The sequence below is a fragment of the Macaca nemestrina genome, chromosome 1 (assembly GCF_043159975.1).
Source record: "Macaca nemestrina isolate mMacNem1 chromosome 1, mMacNem.hap1, whole genome shotgun sequence".
NCBI lineage: Eukaryota > Metazoa > Chordata > Mammalia > Primates > Cercopithecidae > Macaca > Macaca nemestrina.
The window spans coordinates 7,369,676-7,397,271 of NC_092125.1; the positions used below are offsets into that span (position 1 = coordinate 7,369,676).

Below are 27,596 nucleotides of genomic sequence, written 5' to 3' on the forward strand. Positions count from 1 at the left end.
CCTCCCTTCATTCCTTACCTTCATTCCTTCCTTTCTCTCTCTCTTTCTTTCTCTCTCCCCCTCCCTCTCTCCCCCCATCTTCTCTCTCTTTTCTTTTCTTCCTTCCTTCCTTCTCTTTTCTTTCCTTTTCTTTCTTTCACAATGCATAATTATTTATTCCTAAACACTTTAGTTTAGTTTTCTATTTTTTAAAAAATTTAAGTGGAATCCTTTAGCTTGGGTTAATTTGTGTCTGCGTTCTGTTCAACACGGTATTTTTGAGATTTACCCATTTTTATGCATAATTAATTTATTCATTTTTATTGTATTCTGTAATATGAATATACCAAGAGTTGTTTAGCCATTCCACAGCTGGTGGACATTGAGATTGTTTCCAGTTCTGAGCTGTTGTGAATAATGTAGCTAGAAACATTCTCTTACATGTCTCTTGGTATACATGTGCACATATTTCTGTTAGATATACACCTAGGAGTGGAACTGCTGAGTCGCAGAATGTTTGTTTGACAATGTTAGTAGATAATATCAAATTGTTTCCCAAAATGACTCAACCAATTTACAGGTCCGCCAGAAGTACACAAGAATTGCTGTTGTTGCACATCCTTGCTGACATTTGGTATTGTTTGTCCTTTTAAATAATTCTGAGGGTTTTGTAGTGGTAGTGTGTGTGTGTGTGTGTGTGTGTGTGTGTGTGTGTGTGTGTAGTTATTTTTTTTAACAGACTTTATTTTTTAGAACAATTTTAGTGCGTAGCCTTTCCCAATATCAGCATCTTCTACCAGAGTGATACATTTGTTCCAAGTGATGAACCTACACTGACACGTCTTTATTATCCAAAGTCCATAGTCTCTATGTTGAGGTTCACACTTGGTGTTGTACATTCTGAATTTGGACATGTATGAAATATTTGTATTCACCATTGTAGCATGATGCAGAGTAGTTTCACTGCCCTAACAATCTGTGCTTCAGCTGTTCGTCACTCCCTCACTCCCTGACTTCTGGCTACCCTTGATCTTTTGACTGTTTCCATACTTTTGCCTTTTCCAGAATGCCAGATAGTTGGAATCATACAGCGTGCAGCCTTTTCAGAGTGGCTTCTTTCACTTACTTATATGCATTTACATTTCCTCCTATCTTTTTATGGCTTGATAGTTCATTTATTTTTAGTGGAGAATAATATTTCATTGTCTGGTTGTACTGGTTTATCTGTTCACCTACTGAAGGACATTTTCGTTGCTTCCAAATTATGGCAGTTATGGATAAAGCTGCTATAAACATCAACATGCAGGTTTTTGTGTGGGCATAAGTTTTCAGCTCTTTTGGGTAAATAACAAGAAGTGTAATTGCTGTATCATGTGGTGAGAGTATGTTTAGTTTTCTAAAAAACTGCCAAATCGTCTTCCAAAGTGGTTGTACCATTTTGCGTTCCCGGCAGCAATGAATCAGAGTTCTTGTTGCTTTACATCCCCACTAGCATTTGGTGGTATCAGTGTTCTGGATTTTGGTCCTTCCAATACATGTATAATGCTATCTCATTGTTTTAATTATTATTTCATTGATGACATACGATGTTGAGCATCTTTTCATTTGCTCGTTTGCCAACCGTATATCTTCCTTGATGAGATGTCTGTTAAAGTCTTTGGCTCATTTTAAAATTGAGTTGTTTGTTTTCTTACTGTTGGGTTTTTTGTTTGTCTGTTTTGAGATGGAGTCTAACTCTGTCACCCAGGCTGGAATGCAGTAGTGCGATCTCAGCTCACTGCCACTGCAACCTCCGCCTCCCAGGTTCAAGTGATTCTCCTGCCTCAGCCTCCCAAGTAGCTGAGACTACAGGGATGCACCACCATGCCTGGCTAATTTTTGTATTTTTAGGAGAGATGGGGTTTCACCATGTTGACCAGGCTAGATTTGAACACTTGACCTCAGGTGAGCTGCCCACCTTGGCCTCCCAAAGTGCTGAGATTACAGGTGTGAGCCACCATGCCAAGCACACTGTAGAATTATATTATTTATATGTATTTATTTTGAGACAGAGTCTTGCTTGGTTACCCAAGCTGGAGTGCAGCAGTGCAATCTTGGCTCACTGTCACTGCAGCCTGTGTCTTCCAGATTCAAGTAGTTCTCCTGCCTCAGCCTGCCGAGTAGCTGGGACTACAGGCATGTGTCACCATAACTGGTAATTTTTGTATTTTTAGTAGAGATAGGGTCACCATGTTGGCCAGGCTGGTCTCAAACTCCTGGCCTTAAGTGATCCATCCATGTTGGCCTCCCAAAGTGCTGGGATTACAGGCCTAAGCCACCATGACTGGCACTGTGGAGTTTTAATAGTTCTTCTTGTATATTACATAACAGTTCTTTATCAGAAGTGTCTTTTGCAAATATTTTCTCCCAGTCTTTGTCTTGTCTTTTCGTTCTCTTGACAGTGTCTCTTACAGAGCAGATAATTTTAATCTTAATGAAGTGCAGTTTACAAAGCCAGGCATGGTGGCTTATGCCTATAATCCTAGCACTTTGGGAGGCCAAGGCAGACAGATTGCCTGAGCTCAGGAGTTTGAGACCAGCCTGGGCAACGTGGCGAAACCCTGTCTCTACTAAAATGCAAAGAAGTAGCAGGGTGTGGTGGCATACGTCTATAGTCCCAGCTACTTAGGAGGCTGAGGCACAAGAATTGCTTGAATCCAGGAAGTGGAGGTTGCAGTGAGCCGAGATGGTGCTATTGCACTCCAGCCAGGCGACACAGCAAGACTCTGTCTCCAAAAAAAAAAAAAAAGAATCTATTTATGAGGTACGGTTTATCAATTCCTTATTTCATAGATTGTGTCTTTGGTGTTGTATCTAAAACATCATTATCAAATTGAAGGAAATTTAAAATTTCTCCTGTTACCTTCTAGGAGTTTTACAGTTTTACATCTTACAATTAGGCTTATAATCCATTTTGAGCTAATTTTTGGGAAGGATGTAAGGTTGCATCTGAATTCATTTTTTGCGCGTGGATGTCCAGTTGTTCCAGCACTATGTGTGGAAGTCTATCTTTTTCTCCATTGTGTTATCTTTGCTTCTTTGTCAAAGATCAGTTGACTGTATTTATGTGGGTCTGGTTCTGGGCTCTCTATTCTGTCCCATTGATCTATTTCTTTTTTTTTTTTTTTTGAGACGGAGTCTCTGTCCCCCAGGCTGGAGTGCAGTGGCGCGATCTCCACTCACTGCAAGCTCTGCCTCCCGGGTTCACGCCATTCTCCTGCCTCAGCCTCCTGTGTAGCTGGGACTACAGGTGCCCGCCACCGTGCCCGGCTAATTTTTGTGTTTTTAGTAGAGATGGGGTTTTACCATGTTAGCCAGGATGGTCTCGATCTCCTGACCTCGTGATCCGCCCGTCTTGGCCTCGGCCTCTCAAAATGCTGGGATTACAGGCGTGAGCCACCGTGCCCGGCCTGATCTATTTCTTAAGTCTGTTGCCAGTACCACACTGTCTTGATCATGATAGCTTTATACTAAGTCTTGATATCAGTCCCCCAACTTCTTTCTTCTTCTTCAATATTGTGTTTTCTATTCTGTGTCTTTTCCTTCTCCATATTAGCTTTAGAACCAGTTTCTCAATATCCCTAGAGTAATTTTCTGGAGTTTTGGTTGGGATTGCATTGAATTTTTAGATCAAGTTGGGAAAAACTGACATCTTGATGATATTGAATCTTCTTACCCATGAACATGGACTATTTCTCCTTTATTTAGTTACTTGATTTCTTTCATCAGAGTTTTGGGGTTTTCCTCATATAGTTCTTCTACATATTTTGTTAGGTTTTTGCCTAAGTATCGTGTTTTTAATTTCAATTCCACGTGTTCATTGCTGGTAAATAGGGAAGCAATTGACTTTTGCGTATTAATCTTGTATCCTACAACCTTGGGTATAATTGATTATTAGTCCCAGGAGTTTGTTTTTGTTTTTCGTTGATTATTTAATCTAATATGGTTCTGATTAGCATTACCTTGATTATTGTTAAGAAAGTTGAGCACTTTTTAATACATGTATTGGCTATTTGTATAGCCTCTTCTCTGAAGTGTCAGTTCATGTTTTTTGTTTTTTGTTTTTTGGTTTTTTTTTGCCTATCCTAGTGGATTGCCTTGATTTTTCTTATTGATTTGTTGGAGTTCTTTATATATTTTAGATATAAGTCCTTTCTTTGTTACACGTAACAAAAATCTCTGCCATTCTACAGCTTGCCTTTTTTCTTTCTTAATAGTCTCTCTTTGGTAAACAGGAATTTTAAACTGTAATATAATTCAATTAACCTATCTTTCTTTTGTACTCAGTGGTTCAAGAGATATTGTTGCTTCTGTTTTTACCTTCTTGAAACCATCAGATCATTATGTGAAGAACTGTGGTCTCGCCTCTTTGTGTTTTTGTTTTGTGTTTGAGACAGGGTTTCGCTGACTCACTCAGGCTGGTATGCAGTGGTGCAATCTCAGCTCACTGCAGCCTTGACACCCCAGGCCCAAGTGATCCTCCCACCTCAGCATCTCCAGCAGCTGGAACTATAGGCCTGTGCCACAACACCAGGGTAATTTGTGTATTTACTGTAGAGACAGAGTTTTGCTATGTTGCCTAGGCTGGTCTCAAACTTCTGAGCTCGAGTGATCCTTCCACTACAGCCTCCCCAAGTTCTGGAATTACAGGTGCGAGCACTGTAATCTGGCCCCTTGGCTCTTTGGAGAGGAGAGATCACACAGAAAGAGAAGTCCAGTCAGCAGTCAGCATCGAACACAAGGAGGCCATCTTAGACCATTTAGACACTCACTGCAGTTGTGTGAGTGGCACCAGATGAGACCAGAAGAAATGCCCAGGTGGGGCCAACCCAAATTGCTAACCCACAGAGTTATGAGCAAATAAATGATTGCTGTTTCAAGCCACTCAATTTTTTTGATTGTTATGCACCAATACATGACTAGTATAGAAAGAACTTACATCTTTACAATATTGAATCCTCAAAGCCATGAACATAAATATACCTTTGCATTTAGATAGAATTCCTCAAAGTTTTCTCTAAAATGTTATATTGATTTCTTCATTAGACTTTTTCCCCTCCTCTCTTTTAATATGGAAAAAATGAAAACAGAGAATTCCATAATGAATACCTATATTCCCATCACCTAGATTCCATAATTAATGTGGTTTTAGATATGCTCTAACACATATCCATCTATCAGCCCATCCCTCTATCCATTAGTTCATCTTATTTTTTTGATTCATTTCAAAGTAAGTTGAAGACACTAGTAATCCTATTAGCATGCATATCAATGAGAATATTAGTTTACAGCTCTTAATTTTTTGAAAAAATTCACATACAATGAAATGCGGAAATATCATTCAATAAATTTTGAAATGCACACCTAGCTGTATAACCCAAACATTATTAAAATGAAGAACATTACCATTCAACCCAGAAAGTTCTTTCGTACCCCTTCTAAATCTCTAAATCTGTCTGTGACATTTGCCCTCTCTCCCAGAGGCCAGCATTGTTTTAATTTTTTAAACTGAATATTAGTCTTCCCTGTTGTAGAATTTTATAAACATGGAATCATACAACATGTATTCTTTCTGAAAAGTTCTTTTGACTTAACATATTCTTGAGATTGGTCTATGTTAATGCATGCATTAGCATTTTATTCCTTTTAATTGCTGAGGATTCCGTTGTCCTACCCTACCATAGTTTGTTTAGTCATTCTTCTGTTGTGGAAGCTAGTCCTTTTCCAATTTTGAGTTATTATTAATAAAACTGTTATAAAGACTCTTGTTTACTTTATTTTCTTAAAGTGTATTTTAATATTAATATGACTATATTGATTTTCTTAGGTTAGATTTTGCATCATCTATCTTTTTTCATTCTTTTAAGATTTTGGTGTCCTTGTATGTTAAATGTGTTTATTATAAACAACATTTAGTTGGGATTTTGTGTTTTAATCCATTCTGGCAACCTTTTAAATTTGCATACTTAACGTATTAAAGGTTTCATAATTATTGATATATTTAAGGTTAAATCTACCATGTTACTATGCTTTCTCTATTTCTTGACCCATTTTTCTTCCTTTCTTTGCCGCCTTTTATATTTATCTGGAGTCATGTCTGGACTACGTGTGAATAAACTTAGGACATTTTCTTCCAGATAATATTTCTCTAAATGATGTTTGAAGATAATGTTTGAAGAAGACAAACATCTAGAGATCTGACTGGCGTATTTTTCTTTTTAATAATCATTCTCTTGGCACAACACATAGCATGACCTGAAAGTGCGTCTTACTGCACATGTCCTGACAGTCATTCTGGCTCTGGAGTAAGGTGACCGGTGGGAGGAAGTGGAAAGCTAAACATTGATAAGCATATGATTTTAGACCTACCAATGCGGTTGATTTCATTTGTTTTCTTATGTGTCAGTCTGCTGATAGTAAATGAGAAACACTGCCTAAACTTCTGGCTGCTTGCTCCTTGCTTGGTATTCAGGTCACCAGAACTCCCTAAAGAATCTTCCCCATCAGTAGGATGGCCTGACACCAGAAATGACTGGTGAATGACACCAGAAATGACAGCAGATAGTGTCTGCTGGTTTCTCCCTCTCATCCTGAAATAAAGAGAAGGTATCATCCAAACGTTGCCATTTTATGTGCAGCAGCCATTTCTGATTTTTTCTTCTTACTTGGGTATAGCTGGGAAGAAGGAAGAAGCCAGATTTATTTGTGGAACTAAATTTTTTTTCAAACTTCTTCTTCGTGATACCTGTGAAATAAAGAGCATGTCAGTTAGTAACTGGCATTGTACCGACAAACACAGTTTTCCAGAGCCAAGTCGTATTGCTTATTTACATAGAGATTTTAATCCTCCTAGAAAAAAATGAATAGTTATTTACTTAACAATCCTAGGGGACTTCAGGATGAAAGTGTGTTAAAAGTAGGAGGTGGGGCTCCTGAAGGATGCGGTGGACAAGCCGAAGCTGAAGAGCTACTTAACTGGACAGTTAACCATTCTGGGACGCAGCTGCAGTGTGGAAGGGGTTGGGTCACAACAAAACAAGACTTGGTTAATTAATAATTAATATTGTGTATGTCCTGCCGAAGCAAGCACAATTAATAATTAATATTGTAGATTAATAACATCAGAGTCCATTGGCTCGTAGGAAAATAAAATCAAGTAATTATCAGTCACACAAATGAGGACTAAAAGGTTGGTTTTTGTTGTGTTCTACTTTGTTCTGAGACAGGGTCTTGCTCTGTCACCCAGGCTGGAGTGCAGTGGCACCATCACAGCTCACTGCAGCCTCAACCCCTGGGCTCAAGCAGTCCTCCCATCTTAACCTCCCAAGTAACTGGGACCACAGGCATGTGTCACCGCATCCAGCTAATAAAAGTTTGTTTTGCATTGATTATTTTTGGAAGAAATAGGTATAAAATTTAAACTAATTTGGTTTAAAAATTCATATCAGTAATGTTCAACCAATATTCCTAATACATGTTAATTTGATTTTATGGTCTATGATGGGGAAGAAGAAAGAAAGAAGAAAAAGGGAAGAGGAGACGTAGAGAGTTATAAGGAAAGGGAGAAGAGTGAGCTCCTAAGGTCAATATTCAACCACTTACAGGGCCCAGGTTAATAAACAGCAACTCAAGCATCCTAGAGGCAGCCATTCTGAGATGAAACAACAGGCACTTCCTGCAGGCCAAACAGGACTGCCAGGACCACATGACGGGGGCTGATGGGACCAGCACACAAACACTTACAGTAGGATCCTTTAAGCTTGAACATTAACAGGTCACATGACTACTCCTCTTTCTCCCACAGACAAGGTAGGAGGCTTAGCTCCCTGATCAACCTGCTAAACCCCAGCAGAGGGAACTTCTCAGGCTGCACAGATCTTTCTTTTATTTTCTCTTTTTCTTTTTCTACTTGTTTTGAAAGCTAATTCACGCCTGTAGTCCCAGCTACTCGGGAGGCTGAGGCAGGAGAATGGCGTGAACCCGGGAGGCAGAGCTTGCAGTGAGCCGAGATCGCGCCACTGCACTCCAGCCTGGGCGACAGAGCGAGACTGCGTCTAAAAAAAAAAACCCTAATCCACTATTTCATTCAGCAAATGTTTCTGCAGTGTCTCTTATGTTCTAGACATTGGCACTGCAGCAGAGAGTAAGTCAGGCAAAGTTTCTGCCTTCGTGGATCTTACATTCTAGTGGGATAAAGGCAATAAAAATGACTTTTTAGGGGAACAATGAAGCTGTATGAAACATACTTTTGGAAAAAATGAATTTTTATATGATATAATGTCATGTAGTGATCAGAGTTGTGAAAAAAATTAAATCAGTGAGGAGACTGAAAAAGATGGGAAGGGTGGGGCTCTCTAATGTTCATTAATTGTTAATTCTCATAAGGTTATTCTGACCAGGAGAGACCTAGCAGCTCACCCATCTCTGAATTATACTGCATTGCATTTAAGTGTCCAGGCTCTGAAGTTAAGTGACTGAGTTTATCCCAGCTCTATGACTTGCTTCTTTTGGAATCTCAGAGGAATCACTTATCCTCTGTGTTTCAGTTTTCTTAATTGTAACAGGAGGATGATCATTGCAACTATCTCAAAGTGTTATTGCAAAGATGAAATGAAAGAGGGCATAGCAAGTGCACAGTATCATACTGGGCAACATTGATTTGAAAACAAAGGTTTGCTGTTATCGTTAGAAATATTACTGAGTTACGGTTTATATATTCTTTTCACCTAAAATAAAATTTTGAGAATTTATCTGTTATTAAATACTTTTTTTTTTTTTTTTTTTTTGAGACAGAGTTTTGTTCTGTCACCCAGGCTGAAATGCTTTGGCACGATCTTGGCTCACTGCAACGGTCACTTTCCAGGCTCAAGTGATCTTCTCACCTCAGCCTCCCAAGTAGCTGGGACTACAGGTGCACACCACCACACCTGGCTAATTTTTGTATTTCTTTTTCTGGAGAGACAAGGTCTCACTATGTTTCCGAGAGTGATCTCAAACTCCTGGATTCAATCAATCCAACTGCCTCAGCCTCCCAAAGTGCTGGGATTACAGGCATGAGCCATTGTGCCTGGCTTGTCATTAAATACTTTGGAAAAACTATGGAGTATGTTATCACATATACCATCTTTCACTTAGCCATTTTTGCATGATTGGACATGTTTCCACAATTTTGAAAATGGGTTACACTTTCCAAAGTTCACTTTCTTCCCTTCTCTTCCTACATTTAGACGGAAAAGGAAATATAAACTCATGTTCTGATTTATCTTTTGTTGTACCATGATTAATATTTTATAATGTGTTGTTTAATTCTAAAGAGATGTATACATGATTTAAAGAAGTTCACATTCAGAATTAGCATTTCTATATTTAAAAATAATAAGTCAAAAGAGACTAAGATATCTGTTATTGAACCTTTTACTCAAAGGACTTTCTTCCAACTGTACTTTAAGTTCCTTAATCTATAAATGGATTCCTGGTGCTCGGAACAGTGCAGGGGACATGATGAATATTTTAAGGTGTTCCATAAATATTTGTTTCATTGAAGTGAAATTTCTCCGCCTAAATTTCTGGGGTCGTTTTATGCCCACAATTTTGGAAGTGTTTTTATGAAAATAGGCATTTGGTGTCTAACTATTGGTTTTATTTCATCCCTTATTTTTCCATTTAGGCTCTTTGGAGTTCTAAAATTATAGACAGGTAGCATAGTGGTGCTTCAATCCATCCCAGTTTCCAGATTTTGTCATCTTACTAAGTGCACAATTTTTAACAGGGTCTTAATTTTATATTGGAAACCAATTTTGACGCCCGGACTTGACTATTTCCTTTAGTAAACCTGAAGAGAGTTTTATGTGAGGATTTTTCAATGTAAGCAAATTAAGGCATCTATTTTCTATAACCAAAGGCAGACATCTATTCCTTTTGTCTTTCCGGCGTGATCAACAATCTGTCAGAGTGATTAAGAGAAAATAAAGGATCTGTCAAAACATCAGGTTATTAGACATCTTAAAAATGTCTTTATGTTTGGATAATTTATCATTCTTTGTTATCTCTAATAAAATTGATTATAGTAGAGTCAAACTCTGGTTATTGGAGTGTAGATTAGTCTTCATGTAGATTAACTGTGAATAATTTTTAATTCCATATTGTTTTCCCCCAGTACCTAAGACATATTTAGCCATCTTCTTTCTGTCACTTAGTATTTACTTAAAGAATGTAAATTATATAACATCAGATGAGATAAAATTTAAGAGTGCAAATAGGCATAAAATACATGAATTATAAAACATAATGCATATATTCACAGAGTCGTGCAGGAAAAAAATACAAATACTTTCTTTATTACCTTTTAGTTTTGGATTTTTTTTTTTCATTTCCACGTCTCTAGACAAGGTTTTGGATTATTTATACAACTGTGTTTCATCAGTTACATAAAACGATTAAAAGTAAATGATATTTTTTTTTTACCAGAAAACTCTTCTAATACCAAAAATTCTTACTCAAATAATTGTCAGAGTTGATTAACAGAAATTATTCATATTCTCCTTAAGTGCACAAGCTAACAATATTATGGCAAATTTTCAATATTAAACAAAGCAGCTTTGAATATCATTGTTGTTGTTATCAGTATTTATCTATTACTGAATTAGGCACAATCAATAAAGGCCAACTCCTTTTTAATTTTAATCTGACTTCATAGAAAGGAGACTTATAAGAAATTACAATGTGCTATATCTTCCTCCTAATGTTTGATCTATTTTAAAGACTGGATAAATGGCCACGGGTTAAGTTAGGCCCCTGAAAGCTTCTAGAACTAGTAGAAGAGTGATAGGTTATATAGTGATAGCAGTGTAGGCTATCATGGTTTAATTGAATGAGCATGGAATTTGGAGTCAAAAGTGGATCTCAGCTTATCACTTCATTTGTATGTGATCTTTGGTAAGGCACTTGACCTTACTTTAGACTCCATTTTTTCCCAGCTCTAAGAGAGTATAATATTTTCTTTGTACTTACTGTGAAAATCAAATAAATCATTTATGAAATCACTGCAAACTATAAAGCACTGCATGTTCGTTATTTTTATTAATACTTCAGAGAAATTCTTGCAGCTCAGACAGAAACTGATCAATGTCATGGCTTTACTCTGTAGGTGCAACCAAATTAAGACGCAGGGATGCTTACACAGCCCTCCTCTATGTCATGTCAAATCTCCTGGTTTCTAGAACAGCTCGGTGAATTTCAGTCATAAAGCTCTAGATAAGCTTCATTAGCTGAGGCTTATTGATCTTATTTGATTTTTCTCTCTCTCTATGTCCAGAAAATTCATGATTTTCATCTCACTGAGCTAAAACACACACATCTGGAATATTCATAAAAAGTATGAACTGAGGCTGGGATCAGTGCCTCACGCCTGTAATCGCAACACTTTGGGAGGCTGAGGTGGGTGGATCACCTGAGGTCAGGAGTTCGAGACCAGCCTGACCAACATGGAAAAACCCCGTCTCTACTAAAAAAAATACAAAATTAGCCGGACACAGTGGCACATGCCTGTAATCCCAGCTACTTGGGAGGCTGAGGCAGAAGAATCGCTTGAACCTGGGAGGCGGAGGTTGCGGTGAGCTGAGTTCGTGCCACTGCACTCCAGCCTGGGCAACAAGAGTGAAACTCCGCCTCAAAAAAAAAAATTATGAACTGAAATGATTTTAGGTTCAGAATGTTTCTGAAAGCAGAGACATATTAAAAAAAAAAAAAAAACCAGAAATAGGATACACTGAAATTGGAGTTAACTGTGGAATTAGTACTAACTTACTTTTTCATGTTGAACATGACCTCCCTTCTTCTTTCCTGTAATGCCATCTGAAGAGTCCTTTTGGGCTTCTACACCAATCAGTGGAAGAAATCTCAGACTAGTGGGGCTTGATATCTGGAAGCCATAAATTAGTCAGTGAGACACACTCAAAGTGATGACTTCTGTAATATGATTTCAGGAATTGGGATGAGGAATGAGAAGGCTCAGCTGCTTCAAAATACACAGCCCCCTTCTTCCCAGTTGCTCAATATTAAACCTTTATTTTATTTTTTATTTTTAAAATAGAGACAGGGTCCCATTACGTTGCCCAGGCTGGTCTCGAATTTCTGGGCTCAAGCAATCTCCTTGCCTCTGCCTCCCAACATTCCGGGGTTACAGATGTGAGACACTGCATTCAGTCTACCCTTTAGAAATTCACTATTAAATCTTGATAGTTCAGCCTTTAGCATCATCTGTTAGCTTATGTGTGATACCTATCACAACATGTTCTTAGGAAAGGTAACATTTAAGATGTAAGTTAATTTGAAATATTTGCTCTCTGGCTTATTATTTCTTGGGTTAATTAACTAGTTGTCTAACCAAGGTTACCTGGGATAGAGACTTAAAGGATGAGTAGGGATTTGGAGGGAAACAAGAAATGAATGAATCCTGGGCAGGGGGGCAGCACAGGCACAGTTTCAGAGGTGTGGGAGAGACCAGTGATGGTTAAGGCATGGAAAGTAATTTCATATGGTTGGAATATAGGCAGAGTATGAGGAGAAGGTGGTGAAAAAAGAGGGTGGATCCTGGAGGTTGTATAAGCCAAGCAAAGGCATTTGGATTTTACCCTGTAGTTGATGAGCCACCAGAGTAACGTTCAAAATAATCACCATGTGGTATGGCAGAGATAAGGGACCCGGTCATTGACACACACAGCCCAAGACTTTTCTGGGACTGCACATGATACATTTTTAGAGGCAACGGTCCACTTGACTGTATGATTTTCTCCAACCTTGCTTGGTAGCCCAGGAATGAGATGGCAGATTCCCTACTGTTCTGTGACCCCTCTACTCCTAGAAACTCCAACTCACCCTGTATATAGGCAGAGAGCCAAAAACAATCCCTGCCTCTCTGTTTTCAGTCACAAAACCTTCCAAGGGATATCTTCGAATCTGCAAAACAAAGGGATGAATGTTTAATGAAAGGGGCACATCCTATCACTGGTAAAATACCTGGGTTCAAATCCTGACTCTGTCACTTATTAGATGTGTGATCTTAGACAAGGGCGTTCCCTGTTACCTCGTTATGAGAATCAAATGAAATCATATGTAAAGTAAGGTGCTATTCAATTGTAAGGTTTAGTACCGCTGTATCATCATTCATGGTCACAATACATCAAAAAAGAAATTAACAGAAGAAGTGAATAGATAAATATTACATAATTCAGAATGAAAAGGAATGGGCAAAATAAGACTGCTGGTGAAAATCAGAGTCCTAAGGGAAAGGCATTTTAATTTAACTTTAGCATTCAACTTTTGTTGTTTTACCAACCAACTGAGGTAAAAAGAGAATAAAGCAGCCGGGCACAGTGGCTCATGCCTGGAATCCCAGCGCTTTCGGAGGCCAAGGTGGGCAGATCATGAGGTCAAAAGATCAAGACCATCCTGACCAACATGGTGAAACCCCGTCTCTACTAAAAATACAAAAATTAGCTGGGCGTGGTGGCATGCGCCTGTAGTCCCAGCTACTTGGGAGGCTGAGGCAGCAGAATCGCTTGAACATGGGTGGCGGAGGTTGCAATGAACTGAGATCACACCACTGCACTCCAGCCTGGGTAACACAGTGAGACTCTGTCTCAAAAAAAAAAAAAAAAAAAAAGAGTAAAGCTTATGATATGTGGGGCATTCAATTATTTCATTTCAAGGGCTCTAAAATCCATTATAAAGATTTCTCCAAATTTACTTAATGTTTCAGTTAAGTTACTTAAAAAATGATTTCTTATCTCTAAATTGAAAGAGAATGTTAAAAGTGAATTCCAGTCTTTATTTCTAGGTTGTACTATTTTAGGCCTATTCAACAAAATTGAGTATCTGTTACAGGCTATGCATGTATCTTTGCTCATAAAAAGCTTATGATTTAGTGGTAGGGATGGGAAGTAGAGGTAATTATACAAATAATTCCTTTTTTTTTTTTTTTCTTGAGAAAGAGTTTTGCTCTTGTTGTCCAGGCTGGAGTGCAATGGTGCAACCTCGGCTCACTACAACCTCTGCCTCCTGAGTTCAAGGGATTCTCCTGCCTCAGCCTCCCGAGTAGCTAGGATTACAGGCGGCCGCCACTATGCCCAGCTAATTTTTGTGTTTGTAGTAGAGACAGGTTTCACCATGGTGGCCAGGCTGGTCTCAAACTCCTGACCTCAGGTGATCCACCTGTCTCAGCCTCCCAAAGTGTTGAGATTACAGGCATGAGCCACTGCACCCAGCTGAATAATTCTATCTTTGTTTTTTTTTTTTTTTTTGAGACGGAGTCTCGCTCTGTCACCCAGGCTGGAGTGCAGTGGCAGGATCTTGGCTCACTGCAAGCTCCACCTCCCGGGTTCACGCCATTCTCCTGCCTCAGCCTCCCAAGTAGCTGGGACTACAGGCGCCCGCCACCACACCCGGCTAATTTTTTGTGTTTTTAGTAGAGACGGGGTTTCACCGAGTTAGCCAGGATGGGAATAATTCTATCTTAATGTAGAACACGATGATAGAACATGTTATGAGGCATGAAGCAGGGAGACATGGGGCCTTTGGTGAAAGTGGAACTAATGTTTATTGAGAAACTAAAATGTACCTAGTATGTATTTTCTCATTTAATTCTCACAAAAACCCTTTGAAGGATTTTCAGATGAGGAAAGAAAGAAGGAACTTATCTAAAATTAAATCTAAGTCTGTTAGACTCCACATCCTGTGGCTTCCCTCCTTATCACCCTGTCTTGAGGGAAAAGAAGGTACCACAGCTCCATTTGGACAGAAAGGTAAAGCTTTAGAAAATTGTTTCATTTGAAAAGAATTGAAGATTAAATATTTATTAAATGTGAGGTAGATACTGTTAAAAAATAATGACATACTGAACATTCAGTGGACGCTTGTGGATCTGCTGTCTGTTTTACAAATTGGAACAACACCCCCAACTTTGAGCTTCTCCGTATGTGAAGCTCTCCCTCACCTCACTCCTGCTCATCTACCCTCAGACATAAATGACAATCCAGAATTTTGCGTTTTTAATTATCTTGCTTTTGTTTATATAATTTTACCTAATACATGCTTCTTGCCCAAACAACATTTTGTTTCGTTTTACCTGTTTTTGACTGTTACATAAATGAAATTGTTATGGATATACTTGTGCAAAATTGTGCTCATTCAATGGTTGCTTCAAACCTTCAGTCTTACAGATGAGCGTTACTCTCATTCATTTATTTTCACAGGCCTATAGTATTCCAATTTACGAATATGCCATAATTTATTTGCCCATTATCCTGTTGATGAGCACTTAGGCTGCTTTCAGTGGGGTTGCTATTGCAAACTGCACTTCTCTGAGCCTCCTGGTACCTGTTTCCTAAGGAGAAGTTCAAGTTTCCCCAAGGTATACATTTAATGGGATAGGCCTGTTTTCATCTTTACTAGATAATGCCACATTGCTTTCCACAGTGGTTCTACCAATTTACACCACTACCATCAGCATATTAGTGTTCTGACTGTGCCACAAAACACCAACCCTTGATCTTTTCAGACTTTTTGGTATTTGTCAATCTGGCTTCTGTGGAGGAAGGGCTCCTATGGAGTCCCCCTCTGCCATCTTGCCCAGCCCCTTATTTTAAACCATTTTGTTGAATTGTCTCTTTTTTCCTCACTGATTTTAGGAGTTCTTTCCATATCCTGTACAGTAACCTTTTTCTGTTATTTTTTTAATTATTCTTTTTATTTTTATTTTATTTTATTTTTTGAGATGGAGTATCACTCTTGTCACCCAGGCTGGAGTGCAGTGGTGCCATCTCAGCTCACTGCAACCTCCGCCTCCTGGGTTCAAGCGATTCTCCTGCCTCAGCCTCCTGAGTAGCTGGGGTAGGTGCACACCACCACGTCCCGCTGATTTTTTATATTTTTAGTAGAGATGGGGTTTCACCGTGTTGCTCAGGATGGTCTCAATCTCCTGACCTCATGATCCACGCACCTCGGCCTCCCAAAATGCCGGGATTACAGGCACGGGCCACCGTGCCCGGCCCCTGTATACTAACCTTTCTATGTGTTACAAAGAGAGGGTGGACTTGGACAGATGGAAGAGGTTATAGATGTGGCAAGGACATCCCAGGGGAACTGAATTGTAGGGCAGAAGACAGAGAGGAATGCTCAGGAAACAGTAATTAGTTTGATTTGTAGAGGGTGGGGTAACTGTAGGTTAGTAATGGGAGATACATTTAGAAAGGTTCATTTGGTTTCTTTTGTGGAAAACCTTGAGGAAATCAATTAATGCTAGACCTTAGCCTAAAGAATCATTTTATATCTGTTCTCTAGAAGTGTTAAAATTAGAAATAGAATGAACAATAGTACACTTTTATCTCTTAATTCTGCACTGAAGGAAAACGTGTCTGTCTGTGAAAGGTAGAAGAACAGCTACCAAAGATGTCTACATCCTTTTCTCCTACTTCCTAACTTGTGAATATATTGCCTTACTTGGCAAAAGAGACTTTGCAGATATGATTAATGTTAAGAACCTTGAGACAAGGAGATTATGCTATATTCTCTAGGTAAGCCAAGTCTAATCACTTTAATCTTTTGTTGTTTTTTCTTTTCTTTTTTTTTTTTTTTTTTTTTTTTTTTTTCCAGACAGGGTCTCACTCTTTCGCCCAAGCTAGAGTGAAGTGGTGGGATCATAGCTCACTGTAACCTCAAATTCCTGAGCTCGAGTGATCCTCCCACCTCAGCCTCCCAACTAGCTGGGACCACAGGTGCACTGTCACCATGCTCAGCTACTTTTAAAACAAATTTTTAATAGAGACCTAGTCTCACTATGTTGTCTAGACTGGTCTTGAACTCCTGGACTCAAGATATCTTTCCACCTTGACCTCCCAACATGATGGGTTTACAGGCCACTGCGCCCAGCCCACATAAATATTTAAAAGCAGAGAATTTTTCCTGCTGGGTCAGAGAGTTATAGTCAGAGAGAGGACACATTTCTGGCTTTTTTTTTTTTTTTCTTTTTTTTTGAGACAGAGTCTCACTCTGTCACCCAGGCAGGAGTGCAGTGGTGTGATCTCAGCACACTGCAACCTCCGCCTCCTGGGTTCAAGCGATTCTCATGCCTCAGCCTCCCGAGTAGCTGGGACTATAGGTGCTTGTCACCATGCCTGGCTGATTTTTTTACTTTTAGTAGAGATTTTTTACTTTTACTTTTCGCCATGTTGACCAGGCTGGTCTCGAACTCCTGACCTCAGGGGATCCACGCACCTTGGACTCCCAAAGTTCTGAGATTACAGGGGTGAGCCACCATGTCGGGTCCATTTCTGGCTTTGAAGATGAAGGAAGGGAGCCACAAGCTAAGGAATACGGGCTTCTCTCTTACAGCCTCCAGAAAGAAACTCAGCTCAGGTGACGGCACCTCAGTGTAGCCCCCATGTAGAACTTTTGGCCTCCAAAATTGTAAGATAATTAATTTATATTGCTTAAGCCACTCGGTTTGTGGTAAAAAAATTAATATGTTATATTACTAGACATATTTGAATTCAGAAAAACAAAAGCAAGGTTTTTGTTGTTGTTGCTGTTTTTTCTTTTTCTTTTTTTTAAGCTACCTTAGGAGAAGAAAGAGACCTGAAAAACTTGAAGTCCTGTTCCACTTCAAAGGCCTTGGGAGGTGTGCGTTTGAAAAGCAAAGACATTGAGCTCATTTTTCTCCATCTGCATATAGAGACAAGAATAAGTACATACCCATGCTTTTTATTCTGTGCCAACTAAACAAAGATCCATTATGTCCTCCTCTGGTGCCCACATTTCTTGGTTCCTATGGCATCAGTCCCAGTGACAATATCTCTGAACCCAACTCTTATTCCACTTGGTTTCCCAAATATTCCTCTAAAGAAACCACAGCAACTCCCACTCAGCCAGAACATTCCATTTATTTATTTATTTATTTTTATATTTTTTGAGACAGAGTCTCGCTCTGTCACCCAGTATGGAGTGTAGTAGTGCAGTCTTGGCTCACTGCAACCTCCACCTCCCAGGTTCAAGTGATCCTTGTGCCTCAGCCTCTCAAATAGCTGGGATTACAGGTGCACGTCACCACGCCCAACTACTTTTTATATTTTTACTAAAGATGGGGTTTTGCCCTGTTAGCCAGGCTGGTCTCGAACTCCTGACCTCAAGTGATCTGCCCATGTCATCCTCCTAAAGTGCTGGGATTACAGGCCTGAGCCACTGTGCCCGGCCATTTCATGTATTTAAATTCACTAATAGCACTTGGGGAGTGGGAGGGGAAACTGTATATTAGGGACTAGGAAACCTCTTTTACAAGACCAGTGCTTGACTTTTGTATAGTTCAAGGAAGCTTCCCCTATAGTCAAAACTTAATTATGTATATATTTAGAAAGTCATAACTATTTTTTTTAACTTTTATTTAAGTTCAGTGGTACATGTGCAGGTTTGTTATTTTGGTAAACTCGTGTCATGGGGGTTTGTTACACAGATATTTCATCACCCAGGTATTAAGTCTAGTACCCGTTAGTTATTTTTCCTGATCCTCTCCCTCCTCCCACCCTCCACCCTCAAGTAGGCCCCAGTGTGTGTTATTCCCCTCTATGTGTCCACGTGTTCTCATCATTTAGCTCCCACTTATGAGTGAGAACATGCAGTATTAGGTTTTCTGTTCCTGCATTAGTTTGCTAAGGATAATAGCCTCCAGCTCCATTCACGTTCCTGCAAAGGACATGATCTCATTCTTTTTTTGTGGGTGCATGGTATTTCATGGTGTATGTGTACCACACTTTCTTTATCCAGTCTACCACTGATGCACACCTAGGTTGATTGCATGTCTTTGCTATTGTGAATAGTGCTGCAATGAACATACACATGCATGTATCTTTATGGTAGAATGATTTGTATTCCTTTGGGTTTATACCAAGTAAAGAGATTGCTGGGTTGAATGATATTTCTGTTTAACATTTTCAAAAGACAAGAAATACTATGTCCTGAGATGAAGTCATTCTACAGAACAAGGCCCATTTTGCTACAGATAAGCCAATATTATTTAGCAACAACAACATAACATGAGCACATGTCCTACGCTAAAGCTGTCCCATATATACCATGCCTTTTCATGCTTCAGGATCTACCATTCACATCTGCTCCCTCTGCTTGTGATATTCTCCATTAGTCATTCTTTATTAGTTCCACAAATGTCTTTTGAGTGCCTGCTGTGTGGTGAGCACTCAGCTATGAACTGTTTTATACAAAGATGTATAAAACAAGGTCCTAGTCTTCAAGGAACTCACAGTGTAGGGAAGAAGACACATATGGACAAATTGGAATCCTGTCTTAAGTACTAGGATATATGAACATTCAAGGCTAAGCAATTGCCCAAAGTAAAACTGAGCAACTTTGCTTGGTAAACTTTGCTGCATCTTGAAGCTTGGCTTACTACACCACCTCTTCCATCTTAGCCAGCCTCTTCTCCAGTGCTCCTTACTGGCCGGCCAAAGTAGTCCTTGAACACTCTGAAGGGATCACCTGGAACCCTTCTTGATTGTTTTCAAGTTGTTCCTGCTTTGATCCAAATCCTGTGTGGCTTCTGATTTTTAGCTTCAATTCCTATTTAGAACCCTTCTACCATCTTTTGAATTAGGTAATGACCTTGGGTCTTTCCAGCCTTGAGTGCACTTGGGATTTCCCTAAAGGACTTTAGCTTTGACATCCCTCTCTGATTCTTTCCATTTGGACTCATCTTCCTTGGCTCCCTTAGTGCTGGTCTGTGAGGTGTAACCAGTCCAGGCAGGTCTGGTCCACTGAGGGCTAGATATTTTGACATTCACCATCTAGGGCTAAGCTCCGCTGATACTGAAACCTTAGAGTCCTGAACTCTTCCATTGTGACAAAGGCCTAACCACATCTAAAACCAGGATTGAAGATTGCAAAAGCGGAAAATAGCTTCTCTCTCACATTCTGTGCTCTGTCCTTCCTCCCCTGTGCCTTTAAGCATGGTCAGATTACCCCCACTGAGTTATTGCACCTTTGGTCTTCTTTGGTTAAATCCTATTTGCCCTTCTGTTACTATCTTAAGAATCAGATGTTCCCAGAAGTACTATGAATTATAGCTTTGTTTAGAAACAATACATCTCCCTTCCACTGGATTACAAAATTATTGAAAAGTTCTGGGCCTCTTGCCTTGAATCCTCCACCTCAAGGACAGTGCCACAGCATCTCAACGGTTTGATTCTTGTACACTTATCTAAAGAAGAGCTAATGATCTTACTTTTCCCGGTCAAATATCAGAGGATATTCATATTTTTGCTTCTCTGTGAACTTGCTTTCTTCTTTTATTTCAATGGGATATTCAGTAACATCACAAGGCAAAATGAAATCACTTGTCTGTGATAATTCAAAGAGCCTTCGCTGTCCAAAATAGCCACAATAATGTCCGTTGAGGGCATGCCAGAGCCTGAGGGAAGGAAAAGGAAGGGAGGAAAAAGTAACTGGAAAATTCGGTCAAAGTTATTCTGTTCATTAGATCATTTATGTAAATTTGTGCTGGTCCATCAAGGATTTCTTACTTGAGTTCAACACCCTGTCTATTAAATACTGTGGAGCTAATCAAAATGTAAACTTTTTTTTTTTTTTGAGATGGAGTTTTGCTCTTGTCACCCAGGCCGGAGTGCCAATGGCACAATCTCAGCTCACTGCAACCTCTGCCTCCTGGGTTCGAGTGATTCTCCTGCCTCAGCTTCCCGAGTAGCTGAGATTACAGAAGCCCACCACCATACTTGGCTAATTCTTGTATTTTTAGTAGAGATGGGGTTTCACCACATTGGCCAGGCTGGTCTCGAACTCCTGACCTTACATGATCTGCCCACCTTGGCCTCCCAAAGTGCTGGGATTATAGGCATGAGCCACCATGTCCGGCCAACTTTTTTTTTTGAGAAGGAGTCTCGCTCTGTCGCCCAGGCTGGAGTGCAGTGGCGCAATCTCGGCTCACTGCAAGCTCCACCTCCCGGGCTCACGCCATTCTCCTGCCTCAGTCTCCGGAGTAGCTGGGACTACAGGTGCCCACCACCACGCCTGGCTAATCTTTTTTTTTTTTTTTTTTTTGTATTTTTAGTAGAGATGGGGTTTCACTGTGTTAGCCAGGATGGTCTCGATCTCCTGACCTTGTGATCCACCCGCCTCGGCCTCCCAAAATGCTGGGATTAATAGGTGTGAGCCACTGTGTCCAGCCTCCGGCCAACATTTTTATCAGTTAGACTGTAGTCTGCAAACTTTTTGGGAAATATTAGTTTGAATCTGTACTTATGACACCCATTTGTCAAAGCTAGAAAACAAATGGGCAGTGTTATTTCAAGATAATAAAACTGCATTTGGTTGCTAAGGGTAATGGCCTCTAGCTCCATCCATGTCCCTGCAAAAGACATGATCTCGTTCTCTTTTATGGCTGCTTAGCATTCCATGGTGTATGTACACCACATTTGCTTTCTTTCTATTTTCTTTTGGGAAAACAACACTGCCCATTCAAGCTAATCAGAACCCTTGTTGACTAACAGTGTATTCGTTGAATTAGGTCTTAGAATGGGCTGTGTCTCAGCTGGCTACTTTTCAAATCAGCATCAACCGAACTTCAGAGAGGAGAGATCTCATGATGCTTTTACTACTATCAAATTCTCCTCAACCTCCATCCACAACTGCTACTATTGTGCAAATACCCTGCTAATGTTTACAACTGAGTTCTGAAATAGGACAGCAAGAGAAGTGACTCGTTATCCACATGCCTTGTTTCACTATCACTTCATTCCAAGAGGTCCCTCTAAATAGCCCATGTGGTTGAAAGTAATACAGAGTATTATTAACTGGAGTGTGCCCTAGGCCATATGAGAACATAAAATAGTATTTGGAAGGTCTTCCTTCTATTTCTTGATTTCAACCTCAGAGTGGCAAATGATGGAATTAATCATCATGAGCCCTGCAGCAGTGACCTAAAAGGAGGAGGAGGCAAGCAAGCTAAAGAAACTAAGAGTAGATTCTGCAAAGTCTGAATAGCCTCCCACCTCACAGAGGTAGATGCTGAGAAAGAGGCAGAAACAGAGGTATCAATTTGGGACTTCTGCCACTTGACAGTGTCCTGATTAACATGAGCATCTTCTATCCCTTCTATGTATTAATTTTCCAGCCCTATAAAAATGTCGTGGCCTGGCCAGAGCCTTTACCAAAGAGAAATAGACCAGCCCTTTAATAGTAAAAGTTAGAAGGGTGAGGGACTAACTTCAGAACAATTCTAAATTTATTTTGCTTTAGGCAGGACTGAAGAGATTGTAGTCTCCTTGTTTCAGTGTTTCCTGCTATGCATGGAGCTCTCCCAAATAACTGATCCTGCTTCTCAGCTTGATTTCCTGGGCCTCAGATATAGAACCTTAGCTACCTTGAGCCCAGCCCCACTTTGCCTCCCTGAACTTTTGTCCAAAGACGGATCACCCGTCCTGTATCCCAGAGTTCAGCCGCAGTTATGTTTGTTTCATATTTTAAAATCTAATCTTTTTGACAAACAAGATTTAGAACGTTGAAACTGCCTAAGTCTTTAGAGAGTGGCAGCGAGTATTAGCAAAGGGACATGGCTGGCATCTAGGCGCTTTGAACTGAGTATCTAGGGAGATTTTCACTGTAAGAAACCATAAAATTAATTTCTCCATGCCAAGGATAACTGGAGTGAGCAGTGCTATGGCGTGAATGTTTTTGCTCCCCTGCCAAATTCATATGTTGAAACTTAATCCCCAAAGTGGTGATATTGATGTGAAATGGGACATGCTTAGGTCACAAGGACTCAGCCTTCACGAATGGAATTAGTGTCTTTTAAAAAGAGGCCCAAGGAAGCTTGTCTGCCTCTTCCGCCATGTAAGGACACAGCTAGAGGGCGTCATTTATGAAGCAGAGAGCAAGCCCTCAGCAGACTCTGAATCTGCCAGCACCTTCATCTTGGCCATCCCAGACTTCAGAACAGTGAGCAATACATTTCTGTTGTTTATAAATCACCCAATCTAAGGTATTTTGTTACAGCTGCCGGAACAGACCAAGACAGGCAAGGAATACCTTACAACAACAGTGGCGTGTACATATGTGGTTGTGCCGTGTGTGTGCGTCTGTGTGTATGTTACAAACTCAAATGAACACTTCTGCTTACAGGCAGCTGAAAATAAACTGGAGCAGAGACCAAGGGACTGAGTTGTTAAAAACATCTATAATAATGACATTTAATGTTCTTACTCTTTCCTGCAAATAAAACAGCAGATGTCCTTTCTTTTTTTTTTGAGATGGAGTCTCGCTCTGTTGCCCAGACTGGAGTGCAGTGATGCGATCTCGGCTCACTACAATCTCCACCTCCCAGGTTCAAGTGATTCTCCTACCTCAGCCTCCCAAGTAGCTGGGCTTACAGGCACGTGCCACCACGCCCGGCTAATTTTTGTATTTTTAGTAGAGACAGGGTTTCACCATGTTGGTCAGGCTGGTCTCCAACTCCTGACCTCGTGATCCACCCGCGTTGGCCTCCCAAAGTGCTGGGATTACAGGCATGAGCCACCACACTCAGCCCAGATGTCCTTTCTTACAGAGGAAGTAACTCTAACCTTTTGCCTCCAAATAGGACCTTACTCCTAAAGATTCACCTTGAGTTCAACATTGTAAAGCTCTTTATCCTTCCACATTCTAAACATTTTCCTCTTTTAGAGCCCTGTAGCTTAATGAGTGGTTCTAACATTCACCTAGTTGCATAAACCAGGTGTCATTCTTGACATTTATCACTTAGCTCCCCTTTGAATTAAAGTTCGTGTCTTCTTGATTTTACCTCCTGGATAGCTATCATCAAATCTAAACCACTTATTTCCAGACTGTTACCGCTCCTCTAATCCAAGCCATTACATTCACCCTGGACTTTAAACTGATCTCTTTGCTCCCACTTTTGTTGCCCTGCAATCTATTCCCCACCCATTACCTTCCAAAAATATAAATCAGGTCATATTACTCCCCCACGTAAAATTCTGTGCAGAGGCTATTTCTTTCAGGGCAAAGATCCACATTCTTATCAGTGCCTCCTGGACACTGTATGACTTTGGTCTGTCTAACTCTCTAGCCTCAAGCCCACACAGTTAGCTAGGCTCTCTTGAATTTCAGTCCAGCAGCTTTTATGCAACATAAAATATTCCTTCCTTTTTGTTTTGATTACATTGAAATTCTCTAATGTACTTCAAAGCCTCTCTACCTCTCTTAATCTTACCTAACTTCATTCTTTTAAGGGGATAATTCATTACCATGATTTTAAGACATTTCAATATGTAGAAATTTGTTTCTAGAAATGCCATGATATTTCCTTTCTTTCTCTTTGTATGTGTGTGTGTCTTTAGCATTTTGTGTATAGGTACTTAGCATTATCTAGGTAACTGAAAACAATAGGCTTTGCAAAATCCATCACAGTGTCAATGAAATAATGAGCTTACCCAGTTTTCTCAGCATCAGTTGCTCTCTTTTCTATGACTTTTCTATGACTTCTGATTCTGAGTCCCCCTCTGTGACTTGGATCTAACTCTCTGAGATACCTGTCTTGCTTAATTCTTTGAAATAATTCTACCAAAAAAGCTTCACTTTTATCAAAAGCATTTGTGATACCTTTTAACATCGATGAACATGACATCACATTTCCTTGGTCATGAAAAAGAACTCCAAATCAGTGGCCATCTTTTCAAAGTCCTTTTGTGTCATCTATTTACTTATTTATTTAAATCAGTTTACCAAGATTGCATTTGAACTATAGACTTCAACTTTAGTTTAAAACCTTTACCTTTCATGCTCACAGTACTGAATTCACAATATGATGCCATCTTGGCCTACCTTACTGAGCCATCGATGGAGGCAGTAATTACCACTTGTTTTTCTTCTACATAGATTACTTGAATAATTTCCAAAGAATGCGCACGCCAGGAAAGCAGCTGCTTGAATTTCTAGATAGCAACAACAAGGCATATTCCTTGGAGTAAGTACATGCTAGTCAAAATGTAATCTTCAACAAAAGCATTTTTCATTGAGCGAGGCTTATGAGTGGATGATGTAGACATCTGTGCTAGATGATTAAGTCCTTGCCTCAATTAGCTCTTCTCTTGCTTGTTGGGGTACCAGAAGTCCTGTTTTTAAAGACTTATTAATTCGTACATCTCCCTGGGAGAGGAAGTATCTTATGTCTCTGGCAATTTATCATGTAACTGAGAATTAGTGATTCATTTAATTGATGATGAGCAGATGACTAGAGGAAAGACATGCTTTAGGAGAAGGTTGGAGGGGGACTGAAAGTAAATATAATCAAGAATAGAAGGAAACAGAGCTGGAAGGTAAAAGCTAAAGGGGAGATTGGCAAAAAGACTTTTCCTATGTTCAGATTTTGTCTAGAGATAGAACTGGCTGTTTTGTTCTTTTTGGGGGAGTGTGGGATAGGAGATATAGGCTATAAGTAATTAATGAAAAGAATAAAACTCAGCTCATTCTCTTTCAAAAACATCATGAATCATCTGTCACAGGAGTAGAAAAGAAAAAAATCACGAGGCTTGATTTTTTATGTTTCTTCAGGGTGTGGTTATACTCAAGTTTAGGGCCTCTCATGGGCCTCGGGAGACATTCCAAATTGTGTGAACTAGAGTTGTTAACTGGAGAGTTTGCTCTGCAGTCACACCCCCTGTGAATATATTCCCTCTTTATCACTGATAAGCCTGGACTAACACCTTACTTTGTCCTGGGTCATTTACCTAGAAGTGTGATGTGATGACAGTCCTGGCAGTTTAGAGTTCTCCTATGACTCTTCTATTCATTTAGGCTTTAACAAAGGCTAGGCACAATTCCTCCTAAATTTGCAGACCTTCTGACTGAATTCCCTCTGGTGGTTTTTAGAGAGCCAAAGTAAAATCTGGACTCTCCCATTTCTTTTTTTTTTCTTTTGAGACGGAGTCTCGCTCTGTTGCCAGGCTGCCGTGCAGTGGCGCGATCTCGGCTCACTGCAACCTCTGCCTCCTGGGTTCAAGTGATTCTCCTGCCTCAGCCTCCTGAGTAGCTGTGACTACAGGCGTGTGCCACCATGCCCAGCTAATTTTTTTTTTGTATTTTTAGTAGAGACGGGGTTTCACCATGTTGGCCAAGATGGTCTCAATTTCTTGACTTTGTGATCTGCCTGCCTCAGCCTCCCAAAGTGCTAGGATTACAGGTGTGAGCCACTGTGCCTGACCTATTTCTTATTATCTCAAAGCTATTCAAGAATATCTGGTCATCCAAGGTTTCTTTCTCTGCCTTAGGATGGCGTTCTCTAACACAGACTGTATTTATAGTAAGATACACATTTTGCTTCATGACCCAGTGAATATATACATATACTTACACATGTGTCTGAAACAAGTTTCATGAAAGGATACTTCACCTATGTGTAATGTACATCAATATGATCTATTCTGTTCTACTGCATTCCATTCTCTTCTATTTTTATAAAAATACTGGTTACGACTAATTTAATGATTTCATGACCCCGTAATGGATTGAAACCTGCAATTAGAAACTAAGATTGTCCTTTCTGTATGTGTGTATATATGTAATTATATGTGTGGTCTCTCTTTCTGTGGAGAGGTTTTGACTATCTTATCTTTTAGAATATCTGTATACCATGGAGCTTCTTTTTTTATCAGTAATATCGGGAGAGAACAAGATTGATCTTTTTTTCTAGACTGACCTTTTAGGTATTCACTGCAGTTGTAATCTATAGCCAGACCTGGTTTAAGCATTGGTATATGTTGATCTATGTAATAATGAGGCATTTTATAGCCAGGTTCTATGGTTTTGTTGTATATTTATAAATAGGCAGCCATGTACAAATGGCATGATCCCATTGTCTGAGTACAGAAAAGGTTGAAATGAAGTTGAATACGAAAGAACTTAAAATAAGTTACTAAAGATTCCCTAATTTTAAATTTGTGAAAATGCTTTAAAATTATTTCTACTATTATTGTAACTCAATATTCTATAACTTTGTTTTGAAGATTTTCTCTAAATTTTGAAAGATCTCGGTTGCTAGTTTATAGCAATTCCATTTGCAAAACTTTAGGCTTTGAATGATATTTTATCTGTTGAAATTAATAATACAATAATAATCATCAACAGTAGGATAAAACAATTACATAACTTTTCACCTATATATGGTTCAAGCATACAGTTTGTTTTTGTTCAGCTTACAGCATGCGTTGATTATAAGCGATTTATAGTTACTGGTAAATGAAACTTCATGTTTCCCAAGTTGTTTGAACCTTATTATTTTTCGTTTGATAGCATAAGTATTATATACGGAGAGAATATTGGACTAGCAAGCAGAACCCTGGTCCTGGCCCTGACTTCATCACTGTCTACGTGCCCCTAGGCAAGCTATTCTCTGATTTACCCTCTGCAGGTGGAGATAGTCAAACTAAAGTTGAATACCGAAACCTTAAAAGAGTTAGAATAGATTCTCTGAAACAAAAAGAAAACTCTGTTAATCAAATGAAACAATA

At 39.6% G+C, this 27,596-nt stretch overlaps 1 protein-coding gene and 1 long non-coding RNA gene across 5 annotated transcripts in view; one reads left to right on the forward strand and one right to left on the reverse strand.

Moving 5' to 3' along the window:
* LOC105474654 (uncharacterized) overlaps positions 1-27,596 on the forward strand; it is a 189,756-nt gene that overhangs the window by 42,569 nt on the left and 119,591 nt on the right. The window lies entirely within an intron of this gene.
* LOC105474655 (WD repeat domain 64) overlaps positions 4,298-27,596 on the reverse strand; it is a 160,096-nt gene continuing 136,797 nt past the window's right edge. For 2 of the 4 annotated variants that reach the window (XM_071073600.1, XM_071073593.1), the window contains 6 exons: positions 24,913-25,022; positions 20,303-20,488; positions 17,631-17,736; positions 12,895-12,975; positions 11,825-11,938; positions 4,869-6,763 (listed from right to left, as the gene is read on the reverse strand). In XM_071073600.1, coding sequence (XP_070929701.1) covers positions 6,680-6,763; positions 11,825-11,938; positions 12,895-12,975; positions 17,631-17,736; positions 20,303-20,488; positions 24,913-25,022 — 681 coding nt within the window. In that variant the 3' untranslated portion in view covers positions 4,869-6,679. Of the gene's footprint in view, positions 6,764-11,824; positions 11,939-12,894; positions 12,976-17,630; positions 17,737-20,302; positions 20,489-24,912; positions 25,023-27,596 lie in introns of those variants that run through there. The other 2 variants (XM_071073603.1, XM_071073612.1) reach the window with 2 other exon arrangements.